The sequence below is a fragment of the Podarcis gaigeae genome, assembly GCF_964106915.1.
Source record: "Podarcis gaigeae genome assembly, chromosome: 2".
Taxonomy (NCBI): domain Eukaryota; kingdom Metazoa; phylum Chordata; class Lepidosauria; order Squamata; family Lacertidae; genus Podarcis; species Podarcis gaigeae.
The window spans coordinates 110,215,908-110,235,996 of NC_139679.1; the positions used below are offsets into that span (position 1 = coordinate 110,215,908).

The window sequence follows — 20,089 nt, forward strand, 5'->3', positions numbered from 1 at the left end:
CTTTCTCTCTCTGGCTTCTGACATGCAGGGTGCACGCTGCTAATTCATGCTAATTGACAAGCCTCATCCCCCCCCATCCCCCTTTGCATGCACGTACATGGAATTGTCAACTCTTGTGGAGCAGTCCAGTCTTCTCCCTTCAATGAAATATTAAACTAGGCCCTTTTGGAGCACTAGCCTCTTCCTTCTGAACCACCTTTTAAACTGTGTTCAAAATAAAATTTTAGGTCCGCCGCCCTCAATTTTTGGATAATGGCTTCTTGATGTACACTTGAAGGATGATTCTCTCTTTGGAAGGCATTGGGGGTGCTTGCTATAGTTCTGTGTACACCCAACATCTGCAATGCAGTGTGCATTATATCGTTCTCTCTTTTTCTCCCACCTAAACTGCTTAATGGAATAAACTGCCCTTCTCCAGTGCATTGGGAATACTGTGTCCTCACCTCCCCGTAGCTGGGAGACAGAAACACTTTTCAAATATGGAACACAACTCTTTCCTTCAGTTATTTTGGCTTAGGGCTGTAACCATTGAATCTGTTCTACTATTCATATTCAATTTTGTCCCTTTCCAGGTATACACAGCCAGATCTTACACATGGTTTCTCGGAAGTGTGCTGTGCTTTATTCAGTAGGACTTACTTCCAAGTAACTGTGTATAAAAGTACGGTTTATGGGAGGAGGGGAACCAATGTGGTATCAGCAGTTAGAGTGTTGAACTAGAAGAGCTGGGTTCAAATCTCCACTCTGCCAACAGAGAACAAAGAACTTGGGTCTGTCTCTCAGCCTGATCTACCTCACAGGGTTATTTTGAGGACAAGAGGGGAGAGATTTACAAATAACATCCTGAAAGTGGGATACAAATGTACAGGCAACTCCCCATTTATGGGCACGCGCATTGCTGCGAACATGGAAGTGGCACGAAGAGGGGCAACAACAGCTCTAAAAGAGCAGGGAAACTGTGAAAATGGTGTGGTTTTTTAAGAAACATGTTAGAGGGGATGGAATTAAGTAAGACGAAATCTTAAAATGCAACTGTATGTAATTTGGGTTATAAATATCAGTGTTGGGTGAGCAGGAAATCACTAGTTTTGTTCAATAGTTGAGTAACAAATGTAATTTTCCATATGGATTATTTATTTATTAAAATAAGAACCCATTAGTAAAAGGTTGCATTAAAGTAGGGATGTGGAACCTGTGGTCGTCAAGATGTTAATGCTGCCTTGGACTGACAAGAGCTTCGGAGTCAGACCATAGGTCCTCCCCCTGCCAAGCAGGTCAATTTTGTCTACACCAGGGGTGCCCAAACCTTTTTCAAAGAGGGCCACATTTTACAATTTAAAACCCAAAATTGTTGAGCTTTTTTTTTAGGGTTGAAGTTTTTCTGGGGTTTTACCCCAGGAAATAAATTTCCACGGGGGCCGGATTTAATCGACCGGAGGAACTGAACATGGAACTTTCTGCGTGCAAAACAAATCCTCTGCAGCTAAGCCAGGTCTCTTCTCCTGGAGTCTCCCAACAACATCTGGAGGGCCACAAGCTTCCACCTTGGCCTTATTAACTTGCACTGAAATCAGTAGGGCTGTATCTGTGTTTAGAATTACATTGTAATGTTTGCATCAGGTCTGCATATCTTGCAGCCCACCAAGCTGAATGCAGCCTGCCTGGTGATTAGCAGCCCTCCTCACTGCAGGCCCAGGCAGGATCTGCAGTATCAAGAGGTTCATATAGCGCCTGTCAGATGTGATGTGAACTCCGTTCAGCGTGGTGGACCACAAATTGCTCAGGCCTGCGCCATGTCCCATTCCACTTCCTTTATAGCTATTATTGTTATTGTTGTATTTTGTTATAACCATTATTGTCGTTGTTGCTTGTACACCACCCATCTGACTGGGTTGCCCCAGCCACTCTGGGCGGCTTCCAACAGATATAAAAGCATAATAAGATGTCGGACATTGACTTTGGTGCATTAAGGGGGGAGACGTGCATCCTACTGTCCCTGGATCAGATCCTAATATTCACAATTTCTGCAGTTGGAAAGCTACAGAGATTTTGAGACTGTGATAGGTGCATGTGGTATAAATGGCAGCTTTGCACAGAAACAAAGGGTAGTAGTACTGATCGGTGTGCCATTATAGCTGGAGCTACGCTAAGCCATTCATTCCAGTGCAATACGATCGTTTTCGTTGCGGTCATATTTAAAAATAGCCAGCGTGGTCCAGGCTACTAAGCTGTACTCCTGCGCCCTGCAAGGTTTTTGTTGACTGTAGCATCTTTGGCGGGCAGAGCTAAAAGAGGAAGGTGGTGGTTACGCATCATCTAGTGTTGCTGCGTTATGGTGGGGGGGGGATTCATATGAATAAGGGAAGGGGGGAAACCTCACCTCTTGTGACACACACAGAGAGAGATGCACTGTGCTCAAACTGCTACTGTGCCAACTCAACTAGAAACAATTCGAAAGAAAAGTGCTGAGCTTCAGTGACAGGCAGTGGGATGAAAACGCTTTATGGGGGTTATGAATTATGTGCTAATGGGACCGAAATAACTCTTTAGGGCATTAAATGGGCAGCTGGTGCTTTTTTGCACTGGTTTCTCAGATAAGAGAGCTCCAGAACAGGAAGGTGGGCATGTGTCATGAGTGTGTCATCGTCCTTTAGATAGCGAAGATAATGCCTTGCGCTTAATATAGTGGAATCTGGATCATTGAAGTGCCTTTGCATATCTCGTCTTTAGTAATCCTTGCAGCAGCCCTGTAAAGTTGGTTGGTGAGAATGGTCCAAGTTTTGGATGAGACAGTCATTGTTTGCCTGATGGCACTTAGATGAGTTAATGGGTGAAGCAGCCATTCTGTTTGCAGGGGGTGGTTTATCCATAGCTGAATGAATGGAACCAGTCCCACTTCACTTCTGGGCTGGAACTGTGGAAGAAACTGCTTCTGGGATTGCATTGCTGCACTGGGTGAAGAGGGCCCTTCCTAGATAGAATACTGTCGCACAGTGTATCGTTAAACTATGGAACTCCCTGCCACAGGAGGCAGTGATGGCCACCAATTTGGATGGCTTTAAAAGAGGATTGGACAGCCATTTCTGATAATTTTTTTTTTTTTACTTATCAAACCTTTATTAGGCATTATACAAATAAAACCATAAAAGAGAAAATAACATATAAAAGCCTTGAAATATATATAAAAAGGCTGCAGTTGGCTACATACATATATATATATATATATATATATACGTCTAGAATCAGTGGTTTTCCTTGTTAACCTGCTCCTTGGAGGACTGCTACCAAAAACTCGGCTACCCCCGCCGTTACCCTTTGGTCAGCGTCGGATAGGTAGAGTCCCACACATTCACCTTGCTGGGGTTCCAGACCAGCCGAAAGAGGGGACAGCACGCGTTGACGGAGCGTACTGTGCAGTGGGCAATGAAAGAGAATATGCTCAACAGTGTCCGGGACATTCATAGAACATCTGCAGAATCTCTTGTTCCTAGGAACGTTTTGATATCTTCCCCCTGACAAATGCTGAGGGAAAAACATTCAAACGGGCCAGCATAAAAGCCCTACGTTGGGCTGGAATTATTAATTTAGTGACGTAATTGGCTCTGCTATCTAAGATATTTAAATCATAGAATATGGGGGAGCAAATTTTGTTTACAGCTGCCATAATATTTTGTCTCTCGACATCCTTTAGTCTAGTTAGAATATTATGAAAAATGTATTGCTCATTAGAATTGTACAGGGGCTCCAGCTCGATACCTAAAGATTCAATCTTTTTTTCGAGGTGCTGATACCAACTTGATTTATAGGAGTCTTTGAGCAAATCAGCGAGCAGACTTGATGGGGTGCAGCGAAAGTGGCAGCGTAACCAGTACTTTATTGAGGTGGACCATGCCCAATATTCCATTGTGTGTATGCCTATTTCTGCACACATTGTTTCATATTTGATCACAGCTGGGAGTCCAAGAATACGTCTCAGGAAGCTGGAATGAATCTTTTTTAAATCACTGTTATATGCTTGGACCCATAGCGGGATTCCATAGAGTATCTGGGATTGCACTTTTGTTTGAAATATCTGAATGGCCGCAGGAATGAATTGATTACCTTTCTGATAATAAAAGCGGGCAACTGCTGATAAGGTGCACTTTGCCTGTTTTATGGCATTTGTGCGATGGGTAGCCCACCCTAAATTGCTCTGGAATAAGATTCCCAGATACCTATAGATTTTCACTTGTTGGATTTCTTGCCCTCTTATTTTCCATTTCTCTAATTTCCGACCATTTGAGAAGACCAAAATTTTTGTCTTCTCATAATTTATAGAGAGTTTGTTACATTCGCAGTAAAGGATCAGTGAAGATATAAGACGTTTCAGACCCAAGCTCGTTAGTGATAGTAGGACAGCATCGTCTGCGTATAATAAGAGAGGAACTGGTTTCTGATTAAGTTTAGGGGCATGTGATTCTATTTTTTGAAGGTAATCTGGCAAGTCTGATAAGAATAAATTAAATAGAAAGGGGGCAAGAATACACCCTTGTTTTACCCCTTTCGTGTTTGGGATGTCTGATGAAAGGTGACCTTTGGTGTTGAGTTTGACTTGACAGGTATTGGAAGAGTGTAGATTTTGCATTAGAATCAATAAGCGCTGATCAATTTTTAATTCTGCGAGTTTCCTCCACAGCTTTGGGCGGTCAATTGAGTCGAATGCACCACGAAAATCTACAAAAGCAGCGTATATCTTAGATTGCCTTTGGGATCTGTATTTTTCAACCAGATGCATAAGTATAAGGCAGTGGTCTAGTGTAGAGCGACCTTTGGAGAAACCTATTTGTTCTTTCCCTGGTAAGTTTAGATTTTTCATCCAGGTAAGAAGTTTAGATAAGAGGTGCTTAGCGTAGATTTTCCCTATCACTGATAGTAGGCTTATCGGTCTATAATTCCTTGGTTCTTTTGGGTCGCCATTTTTAAAGATTGGAATAATTATTGATTTTAGCCATATCTCAGGTATGATCCCGTATTTATCTATAAGAGTAAACAGTTGAGCTAAGGGTTCTGCCCACCAATCTATATAGGTCTTAAATAATTCTATTGGTAGACCGTCTGGCCCAGGAGATTTCCCCGATTTGAAATTTTTAACTATCGCTCTAATTTCCTCTTCCTCTACCCTTGGCCACTCTTGGAGTTTATTAATTTTGTTTTTAGTGGTTTCATTTCCTTTAAGTTCACTGTGTAGATTGTTAAATACAGATGTAAAGTATTGGGACCATTTGGATTCTGCAATTGGTGGTAGAGTTAGTTGATTTTCGGCTTTCAATCCTCCGTACACTAGGTTCCAGAACGCTTTGTTGTTTTTACTTTGAATTGAGTCGAATAATTGTAGCCATTTTTGGGTTGCGTATTTCTGTTTCTTTTCGGCCAGCATGTAGTGATATTTTCTTTTTTCATCAAGATAAGAGGGCTCTAGTTTAGTGCGGTTATTTTTAAATGTTTGGCGCAGTTTTCTTTTTAGCTGGAAACATTCATCGTCAAACCAAGGGCTAGCGCTATGTTTAAGTACCCAAACTTTAGGTGGAGTACTAAGCTCTACAAACATTTGGAAGATTTCATTATAAATTTTCGGAATATCACTGTAGAAATTAGTAGACTTTAAGTTGGATAATACTTGTTTTCTCAGGTTGGCTGTAAGTTTTTGCCCCACTGCTGCACTCATTTCCTGGGACCATTTTAATTGGGTCATTTGTTTGTATTGAGAAGGTTCTATGATATTGTACTTAGTTATTTTGATTTCGTCCTTTAAGTTAATAGACAACGATAATGGCTGATGGTCGCTTTCAGTACGCCTTCCAATTTTGAAGTCCATGATCGAATTTATAATATTATAAGGGACAAGAATATAGTCGATGACACTGCATCCTCGGGGGGAGAAGTATGTAAACTCCCCGCTTCTATCGCCTTTTGTTGAACCGTTCACAATCTGCAAATTAAAGTTGTTACATAATTCAAGTAGGCGTAAGCCTTCGTTGTTTACAACCCTGTCTCTGGAGAATCGTCCTATTTTCAGGGCATATGCGATATCATTATCAGTATTCCAATTTAGTTTGTTACATAGTTGTTCGTTGTTGGTTCCCACTCTGGCATTAAAATCACCTGCTATTATCAGTGAGGCATTTGGGTATTCATCGGTCAAATTTTCTATATAGAAGGTTAGTTGTGACCAATTTTCACTGCTGCTGTTGTTTTTGGTTGGGGGGATATAGACATTTAGAAGTAGCAGAGAATCTTTCTGATAATTATTAAATTCTGATAATTATTAAAGTAAAGGTAAAGGGACCCCTGACCATTAGGTCCAGTCGTGACTAACTCTGGGGTTGTGGCGCTCATCTCGCTTTATTGGCCGAGGGAGCCGGCGTACAGCTTCCGGGTCATGTGGCCAGCATGACTAAGCCGCTTCTGGCAAACCAGAGCAGCGTATGGAAATGCTGTTTCCCTTCCCATGAGCGGTACCTATTTATCTACTTGCACTGGTGTGCTTTCGAACTGCTAGGTGGGCAGGAGCAGGGACCAAGCAACCCCATCGCGGGGATTCGAACCACCTACCTTCTGATTGGCAAGTCCTAGGCTCTGTTTCCCATTATTATTATTATTATTATTATTACTATTTTATTAATACAAGTTTGTATCGAACTGTATTAATTATCAAATTGCTTTACACAACATTCCTTTTGTGTGTGCTTTTATTTGAATACGCTGATGGGAATGTTGTTTGCTAATATTATTATTATTATTAACATATAAAACACATACATTTGCATTTACACAATACATATATACAACACACCACCTTATTTTCACAGCATAAAACATACCTACATTACTCTATATTATACCTACCTGTAGCATACATATCAACATACCTACACACCTACCCCACACGGACACCGACCAAGTGACTTGACTTTCAGTCATTCTTGTTACACTACTTTATTTTTCCAAGTAGTTTAAACACATTTCATTATTTCTTTAACTCTTCTTCTATCTTAACTCTCCTTTCACTCTAATCATTTTCTGGATTCACTCAATATCTGTCAAAAGTTCTACTTTTTCCACATAGATTTTGATGTATTCCTTAAGGATAGCCCACTCCTTATTCACTTTTTATACCATATCTCCTCTTATCTTTTTATGCTTTAAGCTTTTAATGTTTAATAGATTATTGTATTTTAGTGTTTTGTTGGAAGCTGCCCAGAGTGGCTGGGGAAACCCAGCTAGATGGGCGGGGTATAAATAATTTATTATTATTATTATTATTATTATTATTATTATTATTATTATCCTCCCTGTTAATTCAGCAATATGGAGGTATTCCATCATTTTAGATAGCCAGTCTGTTTTAGTTAGGACACTGGTGCTGTTCCAATTTTTGGCAATTAACCTTGCCTCCGTAGTTGCATACATAAATATTGGTCTGACCGTTCTTTTTATTTTCTCTGACATACCTAGGAGAAAGGATTCTGGGTTTTTTCCAAATGAAAATCCAAACATCTTTTTCAATTCGTTGTAAATATTTTCCCAGAATCCCACTATCTCTTTGCATTCCCACCATATGTGTAGAAAGCTTCCTGCCCCGTTGTTGCGTCTCCAACAAACATCACTACAGTTTTTATACATTTTTGCCAGTCTAACCGGGGTCAGATACCATCTATATTGCATTTTATTACATTCTCTCTTAAATTATAGAACGCCGTAAATTTAATACCCCTTTTCCACAGCCGTTCCCATTGGCTCATCATAATATTTCCCCCTAAATCCTGGGCCCAGTTTACCATCACTGTCTTCACTTGCCCCTCTTCTACCTCACATTCTAGGAGCAAATCGTATAATTTGGAAACTTGTTTCCTTTTAGATTGGATTAAGTCCTCATCCAATCTTGAAATTTCTTTCTCAAATCCTTTTTGTTTATCTTTTGGCAATCTCTGATTAATTTGAAAATATTGCAGCCAATCATTTAAATATTTTTTAACTTCCTTATATTCTTTCAATTTATTATTTTCCTCTTCCAGTAATACCTTATATGTTGCCTAGTTGTTATTCATATTCTTTCTCTTTACAGTCATGATTTCTAAGGGTGAGGTCCACCAAGGTATTTTGGGTTCTAGGATCCCTTTATATTTCATCCATATTTTTTACGATTTCCTTATAATATGGTGCATAAAACCATTGTGGACTCTCACCTTTTCATCTATTAGGTAAGCATGCCATCCAAATCGAGGGCCTACTCCCTCCAGATCTAACACATCAGTATCCTTTAACTTAATCCACTCCCTTAACCAAGTCAAACCTGCTGCAACATGATATAATTCCAGGTCAGATAGGTCAAATCTGCCTCTCTTTCTCCGATCAATAAGTAATTTATATTTTATTCTAGGTTTTTTTACATTCCATACAAATCTGGCTAGATCTCTTTCCCACTTCTTAAAACAATCCATTCCTCCTAGAATCGGCATGGTTTGGAATAGAAATATCATTCTGGGCAATATATTCATCTTTACTGTTGAGATATGGCCCCAAAACGATAGATGTAGCCTATTCAGAGTTTCTGAATTTCTCTTTATCTCCTTCCATACTTTAATATAGCTTTCTTGAAATAGGTCTATATTTCTTGTTGTCATCCATATGCCTAGATATTTCATCCTTTTTTAAATCTCCAACCCTGAGATTTTTTGTAGCTCACTTTTTTCTTGATTCCCCATATTTTTTACTAAAAGATTTGTTTTTTTAATAGTTTATCTTAAAGCCAGCTAGATGTCCAAATTCATTTATATATTCTATTGCTCTTGGATACATTCTATCGGATTTTCAGTAGTGATGATCAAGTCGTCCGCGAAGGCTCCCCCCCCCCCCGCCATCACAATCCCTTTTTAATAGCCTTGCGGATTCGTTGCTGCTGTCAAATCAAAAACTAAATACTTTAGAAACGACTGAGGGATATCGCTGTCGCACGCCAGATTCGACCTTTTCAAACGTGACTAGATTAGAGAAGTATGACCAACCACCCTGTCTGCACGCATCAAGATGTCGAAGCTCAGCTTAAATGGTGGACTGGGCAAAGCTTTTGGGAAGTATTTTTTTGCTCTATAGGACACACTTTTCCCCCTCCAAAAATGAAGGCGAAATGTGTGCGTGTCCCATGGAGCGAATGCAGGCTCCTTGGCTTCAGTGATAGCAACGCAAAGCCTCCGAAGCGCAGAGGGAGAGCTCCCCCCGTGCACCGGAGCTTCGCGTTGCTTTTGCTGAAGCCGCCTGAAGTCCCCAGAGCGCAGTGGCAGTTCGTGCTGCGCTCTGGGGGCTTCAGGCAGCTATCCGCAAGCCTTGGGAGAGCAGCAGGAGTTCCCGCTGCGCTCCGAAGGCTTGTGGATAGCTGCCTGACGCCTGGAGAGCGAGAGGGGTCAGTGCACACCAATCCCTCTTGCTCTCCAGGCTTCGCTAGAGAGGCGCTGCACAGTTTTCCCTCTCTGCGCAGCGCCCTTTCAGCGAAGCGGGAGGAGAAATGGAAGGGGCTCCGTTTCTCCTGCTGCTTCACTGAAGGGGCGCTGAGCAGAGAGGGGGAGAATTTTTTCCCCCTTGTTCTCCCCCTCCTATGGCCCGGTGCATCCTATAGAGCAAAAAAAAATGGTAAATATATAACTGCACAGTGCTTGAAATCATGGATGGAAAGCTGTGGAGCTGTTAATGAAATCCATATACAGTGGTACCTTGGCTTACAGAAGCTTCAGGTTACGCGTTTTTGGGTTGTGCACCGCGCCGAACCCGGAAGTACCGGAACGGGTTATTTCCGGGTTTTGGCGCATGCACAGAAACACCAAATCGCAACCTGCAAGTGTGCAGACGCAGCGCTGTGGGTTGCGAATGCTGCAGGTTGCAAATGTGCCTCCCGCACAGATCACGTTCGCAACCCGAGGTTCCACTGTATCCCACTCCCTGACTTCTGGCGAAAACTTTTAGGCTCCACAAACACACCGTCCATAATTGGGGCATTAGAGTAGTAGCTTTGCTCACATGAACACATAAGCAAATAGGGAGTCCCGTGGTGGTTCTTCAGGTGAGATTAATTTACTTCTGTGTTCTTCGTTTGCGGTTTTTAAGGCAGGGCCACATCACAGTCTTTCTCCTTGCCTGTTCAGTGCATGCAGGGGAGGTAGCTTGAGTTCTCCTTCCAACTCCCAGCAGCCTCTAGGTAGTGTGGTCAGTGGTCAGAGATGATGGGAGTTGTAGTCTTGCAACATCTGGAGGAACACATGTTCCCCAGCCCTGAAGTGGTGGATAGAGGGGCTCAGGCTTCAAACTTTTAATGTTCCCATGAACTACCGGTAATTGTGCATGGATGTTTTTCTGTAATGTTGGTAACGGCCATTAAAGCCACTGGGACCAGGATATCTGAAGGGTGACCTTCATGATGAGCTTCTTGCTTTACTAAACCACCAAAAAAAAAAGGGAAACTTCCTTATACAGTGGTACCTCGGATTACAGACTCCTCGGGTTACAGAGACTTCAGGTTACAGACTCCGCTAACCCAGAAGTAGTACCTCAGGTTAAGAACTTTACCTCAGGATGAGAACAGAAATCGAGCAGCGGCGGCAATGGGAGGCCCCATTACCTAAAGTGGTACCTCAGGTTAAGAACAGTTTCAGGTTAAGAACGGATCTTCGGAACGAATTAAGTTCTTGACCAGAAGTACCACTGTACCAAGTCAGACCATTGTTTCATGTAGCTCACCAATATCTACACCAGGGTTTCTCAAACTTGGGTCACCAGCTTTTTTCGGACTACAGTTCCCAACATCCCTGACCGCTAGTCTTGCTAACTAGCTAGGGATGATGGGAGTTGTAGTCTGAAAACAGCTGGAGTTCCAAGTTTGGGAAACACTGGTCTACACTGACCATCAGCGTCTTTCCAGCTTGTTGGACTGGAATGTCTACCTTCCCCACTGGGACATGCTGCGGATTGAACTGTGAGGACCGTTTGCATGCCAATCATGTTCTTTTCTGCTGAGCCTCAGATCTGGCCTGACATCTGCCTACTACTGGCTGGCGTAGGGGCTCTGGATGCAGGGTTATAAATCAGCCTATCCTTGGAAGCAAACAGGAAAAACAGGAACCTATTGCAAGGATCAAAGACCTTCTTCCTGAGGGCCAGATTAAAATGTTATGACTGAGAACAGAAATATGGGGAGAGGCATGCTCTCAGGTGTGGCTGCTGCAAGAGAAGGCAGTGGCACTGTTGCATTGGCATGACCATTAACAGCCAGTAAGCCCAGTTGGGCACTGGGAAAGTTGTACAGTGGTACCTCGGGTTAAGTACTTAATTCGTTCCAGAGGTCTGTTCTTAACCTCAAACTGTTCTTAACCTGAAGCACCACTTTAGTTAATGGGGCTTCCTGCTGCTGCTGCGCCACCGGAGCATGATTTCTGTTCTCATCCTGAAGCAAAGTTCTTAACCTGAAGCACTATTTCTGGGTTAGCGGAGTCTGTAACCTGAAGCGTATGTAACCTGAAGCGTATGTAACCTGAGGTACCACTGGACTTCAGAATCTAGTTGAGTGGGTGGTCCACCCACCCATCCTATGCAAGCGTATGTGCAAAGCAAAATATGTCTTTGTATGTAAATGATCGGTGCTGAGGGGAGAGCTCTGTGTTAGTCGAGTTCTCTGCTCCACGAATTAGGGGGCTGGGTCTCCTGTTTCATGATTTGGAAAAATGGCTGGCTCTTTATCCTCCCCGCCTGCCAACACCGCAGCCGGGCTTTGCAGATGTGGGCTGGGAGCTGTCGATAGCAAGACTTACAGGCCCCACCCTGGGGTGAGTCATCTGTTTCCTGCCTTTTGAGCCCCTTCTCGGCCTCAAAATCCCCTCAGAAACAACCAGCAAGACTGTTGCAGCTCTTTCAGACAAATCCCCTCTCTGCTCCTCCTGCTGAGGAGTTGTTTCAGAGTCGATAACAGAAGCGCCCAGCGGCCTGTCCTTTCTCCTTCCTTTGGCCTTCGAGAACTGGATTCCTCCCTCGAGTAGCCTCCCTTGCACTCGTAGGAATGAGCCCTGGAATCCCTTTAGTTCTACTTCCCTCTGTTAAGTCTGCAAACACCTATCCCTGCTTTTAGTTATGGTACACACCCTGGCCAAAAATGTGGGGAGAGTCCAAGGTGCAGTGGTGTTCTTGTCTACTTTAAACCCCTTTTGCTGCCTCCGCAGAATCCTGCCTGGGCTGCATTTGCCTTCAGTATTGCAACACGACCCTCAAATCCCACTCCCTCTGCCTCTTATAATTTCAACGGGTATCTGGTGGTTTTGAGCCTTCGTGTCTCTTCTTTAAGTGATAATGGAATTCTGGTTTATATCAGAGGAGGTGGACTCCAACTCCCATGATTCCCATCCAGCATGGTCAGTGGTCAAGGATGATGGGAATTGTAGTCCCAACAACATCTGGGAACCTGTTGCTTCCCACCCCTGGTGTGGTTTTCAGCCAGGGTGGAGAAAAACCAATGATATTAAAAATAAATAAATAAATAAATAAATAAATAAATAAATAAAGGATATATATTTTTATTTAAATCGGAATTTTTTTTTATCTAAATCAGATTTTTAAGATAAAATGCTTTTGGAGAGAAAAAAATCTTCTTAAGGATAGTTTTCTGTTTAAGTTACATTATAGTCCAAAGGCTATTCATCAGGAAATAAGGATTTGTTTAAAGTTTTTCATGTGTGCTAAAACTCAGTCTAATGTTTTTTTAACTTAGTTGACAAACATGGATACATATGCTATAATGTTATTGTTTTAGTTAAATAAATTGTTTAAGTTGTTATTAAGGAAATGATTATTTTTCTCCTTCCAATAAAGTACAGCAGAAAAGTTGTCCAAATATAAACAGTTCTTATTAAACCTCACAATAATTTCATAATTATCTGTCTATGTATTTCTAATAGTATAACCAGATCAGTCATTGTTGATATAACTGTAAAAACTACTCTGAAAATTTATTATTCCAAAAATGAAACCTGGTTGTAAATATTAAGATGATACCAGCAAGAATGAGCCTTTCTGTAAAAAAAAAAAAGAAAGGATTTAAATCAAGTCTTACTGACTAGTGATTTAAATTGTGATACCGCATACCATATTTTTCTGTGTATAAGACAAGGTTTTTTTACATAAAAAATAATGTCAAAAATTAGGGGCCATCTCCCCCCATTTTCTTAAATCTGAGTCCCCCAAAATAGGAGGTGTCTTATAGATGAAAAAATGCGGTAATTCCCCCTGTGCCTCCCAGAAATTGTGAGGGGGTTGGGAGAACCCCCAGAAGAGCAATGGGAGGGGAGATGGTTCCATCATCAGAAGAGTAGAAGCTTTTGTACAGGCAGAGTGGTCTACTTAGCGCTACTTTGAATTCCTTCCCTGGGGTTTCAGAGTTACGACTCGGCCTCTCTGCTCACTTCCCCTTTGCTTGTCCCTCCAGGCTTTCAAGATGGCGTGAGGTCCAGTTCCAACAGCCGGAGCGGCAGCCACGACAGGCACGAGGACCATACGGACACATCGGACAGCGAGTCGTTCTCTCTGCAGGTGCGCAAGCTGAACCAGCAGCCTCAAGTCCGCAAGCCGGGAGAACATGGCTACGATCCCAACAGGTAATGCGGGAGATTTTGCTGCGCTTGATTCAAAGAAGCATCCGGGGAGTGGCTGAAGCTGCCCCCCAACTTTTAAGATATGTTCTTCATCAGGGACATATTCTCGCATGAGCTCCCCAGACCCCGTTCCATTGCCTGGGCCCAATTCACAGTGCTTGTTCCCAGATTTTAGGGACCTACATGGGTTGAGACCCAGTTAGCTGAAACCTGCTTCCATCCCACCCTGCTGATGCCCTGTGTTCCTCGTCAGGGGCCTCTCTTTGGGTGCCCTTCCTGCTGGAGAAAGCTCCTGCTTCAGGGATGGAGAACTTGTGGCCATCCAGATGTTGCTTAATTCTAAGCCCCATGGCCTCAGCTGATGTGGCTCCTGGTCTGAGAAGATGGCAACATCTTGGGCAGCTGCTGAGAGCCAATTGCTACTAAAACCACTCCCTTGGACCCTGCTCTTCCTACTCTCCAATGAATGCCAAGCAGCCCCCTTGTATTTACCACAATGCCCCCCATAGCAGCGCTGTTGTTGCAAGGCATTCTGGGCAATTACAATGGAGTCCACCTGATGCTCATTGGAGGAGTCCCTTTCTCCTGGTAAGCCCTCCCGCCCACACGTGTGTCCGGCGTAACCATAACATGATGTTTGATTATGCTAATGAGATTGAACAGCCATAATATAGATCTGACTTTCCAGCTACTTGCAGTGGTGGAAAGGCCTGTGGGCCTCTGGGTGGCATTGGACTACAAATCCCATCACCCTTGACCATTGGCCATGTTCCCAGGACTGATGGGAGCCAGAGTCCCACAATATCTGCAGGGCCATAAATTAATCATCCCTGGATTAGAGTGATTCAGGGCCAGAAAACCTATTATCCTCCGGATGTGGTTGGACTTCCATTCCCATCAATCCCATCCAGGGGTGATGGGATTTGTAGTCCACTGATATCTAGAGGGCCATAAGTTCCCCATTTATTTCCTTATTTCGCAAATTCTTTTTTTTTCATGGACGTTGGTTAATGGCCTGGGCCTACTCGATGAAAGTGCAACTTTTGTGGCCAGAATGTGTTGGTTGTTCTTAGCTTAGGTGTGATACGTTTGCTGCATGTGAGACAGTGAGTCCTCCATTCTTGTCCTTCCTTTGAATTCCCCTCAGCTGAACAGGCCGCCCTGATATGCTCTGTCCCTGATATGCTCAGGGACCTGCTTTCAAAATTGTGATTTTGCTGCTCTGACATCTTCACGGCAGAAATCCCTTTCCCTCACACGCGCACGCGAACATTTAAGAAGTCAGCAACGTGCTTTTAACGCCTGTACTCTTCTCAGTAAGAGACTTGCACGTGAGGAGGATGTAGGAAACCTTTCTCCTGACTTGTGAACATTACCAAAATAGGCCATGCTCCACCATTTCCTGTTGTGCCTCTGAGTGCAGCATAGAGCAAAGGACAAGTTCTCCTTTAGAAGGCAGAACAGGGAAGAGCTGTCAGTATCACCACATAACCCTCCTCCTGTGGGGTGAATGTACGTTAAAGTATGCGTGCAAAAGTAAGTCACAATGTTCACGTGAGCATGCGACACTATTGGCTTGTGTTCTGATGAACATTAGCTTTCCTCCTGGAGCAGAGAGTTCTGTCTACAGTTTCCCACGACCAGACTTTGATTTCTCTCTCTCTTTTTTTGTATATATTCCATGGAAATAAAACCTAGGCACTCAAAGGAATCTGCAGCTTATTGCTAGAATGTGTGTCTTGCATGGTGAAAGTCTCGGGTTTAACCCCTGACATTGCCCCACTTGTGAATTCCAGCATCTGGCATTCAGAGGGAGAACATAGCCGTCGTGGTCCTTGATCACAGCCACCCATGTTCCTTGTTAGAGAACAGCTCCAGTCAGAGGAGGCCTTACTGGGCCTCATGGATCAGTGATCCAACTTGATGTGAGGCAGGCTCTTTTATTGCACTTTTATTGCACTCTTATTTCATGACCCATATCTCTTTTCCACCTGGCCCTATGAGGTAGGCTGAGAGAATACTCTTAAGGCATGTGGTGTAATTTCATCCCTGAAGATAAACATCCCTGCAAAAACTTGGCCAGTACAAGGATGGAGTGAGACTTTAGAAGCCCGCAAAATCCCTTCTCAACTAACTGGGGGAAGGGACAAATATGAATGAATGGAACAGGTTGCCAGTAGCAAGGGCATCCATGTTGCCACTATTGTTTGTTATTGTTTTGTTTCATTTAAGCCTTGCAGTGGTTCTCAACCTGTGGGTCCCCAGATGTTGTTGGACTACAACTCCCATCACCCCTGAGCTCTGGCCTTGCTAGCTAGGGGGTGATGGGAGTTGTAGTCCCAAAACATCTGGGGACCCACAGGTTGAGAAAAGCTGATAAGGTAAGAGGCAGAAAAGATCCAGCAGGCCGGATCCTTATCTCTCTTACCTGCTGTGACTGGTGGGAAAGGCTATCACCAGATACTATGGTGACATGGCATTTGGAAGCCCCGACAGTCAGCTGAATGTTGGGAACTTTGAAATGCTCTTCATAAGACCCTTGCAAACAGCCTTGCGTGATACTGCCTGTCCGCTGAAGTTGGAACTTCAAAGCATCACGCAGGGGTTTTCAAAGAGCTCTGCACAGTGCTCTGAAGTCTCCAATTTTTGAGACTTCAGAAGCACTCTGTGTGTTGCTTCAGAAGGCCCCTTTTGTCTTAGCCCAGTTGCCTTCTTAACTGCCCACACCTGATATCAGGTGGTTGGCAAATGGGGTGTGGTTTGGCAAAGTGGCCTGGCAGGCCAAATGGGCTGAGGAGGCCCTGCCTCTGATTTCAGGTATTTGTGGTACCACCCTTTGTAATATATTTGTCTAGATAGTTGGCCTTGGTGAAGATTTGACGTTTCATCCCCAAAAAGTTTTTGATTTGAGTTTCTACTGAAATGAGGCTGCATTTTAATGTTGTATTTTAGTTGTATTTTAATCAATTGGTTTTATACCTGCTGTTAGCCGCCCTGAGCCTGGTTTTGGTTGGGGAGGGTGGGGTATAAATAAAATTTATTATTATTATTATTATTATTATTATTATTATTATTATTATTAGCCCCAGGGTAGTTTACAATATCATTTAAATAAAAAACATTAATGCAATAGACAATAAACCTGTTAAAAATGATGGGGAAAAATAATAACATACTTGGCACAATACACAAAGTAAAGAGCAACTGAAACAGCAAAATAAAAAAGTTTTTGTTTGTTTTTAATGTAGCATCCTCCAGTGCTGTTTTAAACTACAGTGGTGCCCCGCAAGACGAACGCCTCGCAAGACGGAAAACCCGCTAGACGAAAGGGTTTTCCGTTTTGGAGGCGCTTCGCTAAACGAATTTCCCTATGGGGTTGCTTCGCAAGACGAAAAAATCTTGCGAGTTCCCGCGGGTTTTTTTCGCTCCCCCCCTTTCCTAAGCCGCTAAGCCGTTTATCAGCTGTTCCGCTGATAAGCCGCCTCTCACCTGATCGCTAAAAGCCGCTAGACCGCTAATAGCGCTAATCCGCTAAGCTGTCAATGGGCTTGCTTCGCAAGATGAAAAAACCGCTAGACAAAGAGAATCGCGGAACGGATTCTTTTCGTCTTGCGAGGCACCACTGTACAAAGTATTAAAATACCTGTCTTAACATTGCACCTAAGGGATGATAACATTTGATGCCAGGCAATCCCCATAGTGTGAGTCTGTGTCACAGACTGAGACAGAGGCTATAGACATTTTTCGCTCTATAGGACGCACCGGACCATAGGACACACCTTGTTTTAGAGTGGGAGAACCAGAAAAAAAAATTCTCCCCCTCTCTGCTCAGCGCCCCTTCAGCAAAGCAGCAGGAGAAACAGAGCCCCTTCCATTTCTCCTCCCGCTTCGCTGAAGGGTCGCTGCGCAGCTCTCTCTCTCTGCTGAAGCCAGGAGAGTCTTGCTTTCCTGGCTTCAGCAAAAGGAACCTGAAGCCTGCGGAGCACAGCGGGAACTCGCACTGCACTCCGCAGGCTTCAGGCGACTATCCCTGAAGCCTGGAGAATGAGAGGGGTCGGTGCGACCAGGCTTCAGCAAAAGCAGGCTTCAGCGAAAGCAATGCGAAGCCTCCAGAGCGCGGAGGGAGGGTTCCCTCTGCGCTTCGGAGGCTTCGCGTTGCTATCGCTGAAGCCAAGGAACCTGCATTCGCTCCATAGGACGCACACACATTTCCCCTTAATTTTTGGAGGGGGAAAAGTGTGTCCTATAGAGCGAAAAATATGGTATATACTGGCCTTTGTGGAAGTAGACAAGAAGAAGATGCTGGATTAGGCCAATGGCTGCTTCTGGTCCAGCATCGTGTTCTCACAGAGGCCAACCAAATGCCTATGGAGAGCCCACAAGCAGAATCAGAGCACAAGAGGCTCGCCACATTTTACAATTTCCAGCAACTGGGATTCAAAAACACAAGCAACTCTGGTTTGTAGCCATTAATCACTTTATCTTCCATGAATCCGTCTAATCTTTTAAAGCCATCTAAGCTGCTGGACGTCATTACTGCTGGCCTTTCCTGAAACAGGGAGAGAATGTTGGGGTCCAATCCTTTGCTGCAGCTTTTTTGATGTAAATATTTTTAATTAAGTTTTACATAACAAATTTCCATTTAAACATATCAATCGCCTTTTCTTTCAGGATTCTCAGATTCCCTTGACTTCCCTCCGCCCTTCTCTGGTTTCCATTACCCATCCCTTCTTATTCCACTTATCCTATCCCCCCCCCCCCATTTGTTATATCTATTTTTAACTTTTCCATTCTATTTTGTCTTTTACAGGTATTATTCTAATCCTGCAAAAGTTTTTAACTGTTTACAATGTTCTCTTAGGTAACCTATAACCTTTTCCCATTCTCTCCTAAACTTCTTCTTGTCCTGGTCTCTGATTCTCCCAGTCACTTTCGCCATTTCGGCATAGTCCCTCATCTTCATCAGCTGTCCTTCTCTGGTTGGAACTTTGTCTTCTTTCCCATTCTGGGCCAGTAGTATTCTTGCTGCTGTCGTCACATACATAGTCTTTTCTGCTCTTTTGGAATCTATGTACCCATAATACCTAACAAAAAAGCCTCTGATTTTTCCACAAATGTTATTTTAAACATTTTTTTCCAGCTCATTATACATCATTTCCCAGAATGCTTTTGTTACCTTGCACATCCACCGCATGTGGTAGAATGTGCCTTCTTTTTATTTGCATTTCCAACATACTTTGCTGCAGTTTTTTCATGTGGCAAGTAACCTGGGCCTCCTTTCAGATGTATTAATAAAATAATAATAAAATTTTATTTATATCCCAGCCGAAGCCGGGCTCAGAGCGGCTAACAACAGCAAAATGATAGAACATTCTAAAATAATTTCATTATAAAATCAGTTCAAATCAGGTTAATGGCAACCGTTGGGCTAGAGTTCTGTGAGGATTGCCAAAGGAGTAGGTCAGGCTGTGCCCTGGCCAAAGGCCTGATCAAACAGCTCTGTCTTGCAGGCCCTACAGAAAGATGTCAAGTCCCGCAGGGCCCTAGTCTCTTGTGACAGAGCGTTCCACCAGATTGGAGCCACAGCCGAAAAAGCCCTGGCTCTGGTTGAGGCCAGCCTAACCTCTCTGTGGCCCGGGACCTCCAATATGTTTTTGTTTGAAGACCGTAAGGTCCTTCGTGTATTGCTTAAATCACTGTAATCCTGAAACTGAGCAAGACGTGCCTGGTTCTGGGCCTCGGGTGGGAAGCTGGGCAGCGAATTTCAGCCAAGGATGGCCCCTCTCTTTTATCTCCTGCCTGATCTTTCCTGCTTTCGCTTCTTTCCCCCTGCCTGACAGATACCGGCTGCACTTTGACCGGGAGAGTAGAGAGGAGGTGGAGCGGAGGAAAAAGATTGCCCGAGAGAAGATCTTGGAGCCTGCTCCAGAAGTTGAGACAGAGGTGGACATAGAAGACGTTTATAAAACTGGTTCAGGTGAGCAAAGGGGATCTGGCTAAGGCATTCCTGGGGAGTCTCCGCTGATAGAGGAAAATGCTAAAGAAGATTTTCTCCCTCTGTCTGTAAAGCATTACCCCTCCTGGCCTCTGGAGGCAGCAGACAGTTTTGCTCTATGGAAGCACCATATGCAGGTGGTCTAAAAATGGGCCCAATAGGAAAAAAGGGAATTGAGTATGAAAGTTCCCTGTATCACTAAACAATATGTTGATAAAGGGGTTGCCATATTTTAAAAAGAAAATCTAGAGCTTTTTTTTTTTGCCAAAATCGTTGAGCTTTATTTGCAAAATCTCCAAAAAATAAGTTTTTGAGCTATTTTTTATGGAATTCGCAAAGAAATCAACACTTCCGATATGGGCTGCAATACACACTGGATTTTCCCGGACATTTAAACCGATTTCTGAAAATTCCACCCGGATGCTATTGT

General features: G+C 43.4%; 1 protein-coding gene across 1 annotated transcript in view; it reads left to right on the forward strand.

Moving 5' to 3' along the window:
• Positions 1 to 20,089, forward strand: part of GNL1 (G protein nucleolar 1 (putative)) — a 32,752-nt gene that overhangs the window by 748 nt on the left and 11,915 nt on the right. The window contains exons 2-3 of the mRNA XM_083724121.1: positions 13,499 to 13,667; positions 19,505 to 19,641. Coding sequence (XP_083580247.1) covers positions 13,499 to 13,667; positions 19,505 to 19,641 — 306 coding nt within the window. The remainder of the gene's footprint in view (positions 1 to 13,498; positions 13,668 to 19,504; positions 19,642 to 20,089) is intronic.